Below are 1,047 nucleotides of genomic sequence, written 5' to 3' on the forward strand. Positions count from 1 at the left end.
AAAAAAAAAAAAAGATAGGGGTTGGGCGCCTGGGTGGCTCAGTCGTTAAGCGTCTCCCTTCGGCTCAGGTCATGATCCCAGGGTCCTGGGATCGAGCCCCGCATCGGGCTCCCTGCTCTGCGGGAAGCCTGCTTCTCCCTCTCCCACTCCCCCTGCTTGTGTTCCCTCTCTCGCTGTGTCTCTCTCTGTCAAATAAATAAAATCTTTAAAAAAAAAATTTTTTAAACCAAATGAAAATTACATCAGATTTGTGAGGTGAAACTAGAGCACACTGCTCCAAGGAAAGTTGGTCGCACTGAGTACTCGCGTCTGTGGGAACCAGGTGCGGTGAGCCAGCTGGAGCTTTGGGGACATGACGGGGTGACGTGGCATGCCTCTGGCCCTTGCAGGTACATCGAATACGTGTGTGACATGGTGGCAGAGGAGCCCGTCACGCCCCACAGCAAGCCGATCCTGGTGAAAGCCGTGGTCATGACGCCAGTGCCGCTGTTCAGCAAGCAGAGGAACGGCTGCAGGCCCTTCTGCGAGGTCTACGTGGGGGACGAGCGCGTGGCCACCACATCTCAGGAGTATGACAAGATGAGGTGAGCTCAGGGCCTCCTGGCCCCATGGCCATCAGATTCATTCACTTTCTCTCCTCTGGGAGACTTTTAAGGAGAAAGTCTGTCAGAGCTGCAGAAAGGTGCCGAGGCCCCACCCGAGGTGGAGGTGGGGAGCAGGAACACGCTCGGTGAGCCGGTCCCACCCAGTGGGCGCCAGGTGTGGGAGGTTCCCAGGACCAATGTGCTGAGGAGTAGCTGCTTTTTTTTTTTTTTTTAAGATTTTTTTAAATTTATTTGACAGAGAGACAGCGAGAGAGGGGACACAAGCAGGGGGAGAGGGAGAGGGAGAAGCAGGCTTCCCACGGAGCCGGGAGCCCGATGCAGGGCTCGATCCCAGGACCCTGGGACCAGGACCTGAGCCGAAGGCAGACGCTTAACGACTGAGCCGCCCAGGCGCCCCGAGGAGTAGCTTCTTAGAAGTCAGTTCCCAGGGGCGCCTGGGTGG

At 56.6% G+C, this 1,047-nt stretch overlaps 1 protein-coding gene across 6 annotated transcripts in view; it reads left to right on the top strand.

Moving 5' to 3' along the window:
- The window catches only part of GAK (cyclin G associated kinase), a 364,833-nt gene that overhangs the window by 39,724 nt on the left and 324,062 nt on the right, over positions 1-1,047 (top strand). For all 6 annotated transcript variants that reach the window (XM_044913056.1, XM_044913057.1, XM_044913058.1 and 3 more), the window contains one exon: positions 390-584. In XM_044913056.1, the coding sequence (XP_044768991.1) occupies positions 390-584 (195 nt within the window). The remainder of the gene's footprint in view (positions 1-389; positions 585-1,047) is intronic.

The sequence above is a fragment of the Neomonachus schauinslandi genome, chromosome 2 (assembly GCF_002201575.2).
Source record: "Neomonachus schauinslandi chromosome 2, ASM220157v2, whole genome shotgun sequence".
In the NCBI taxonomy this organism is placed as follows: Eukaryota; Metazoa; Chordata; class Mammalia; order Carnivora; family Phocidae; genus Neomonachus; species Neomonachus schauinslandi.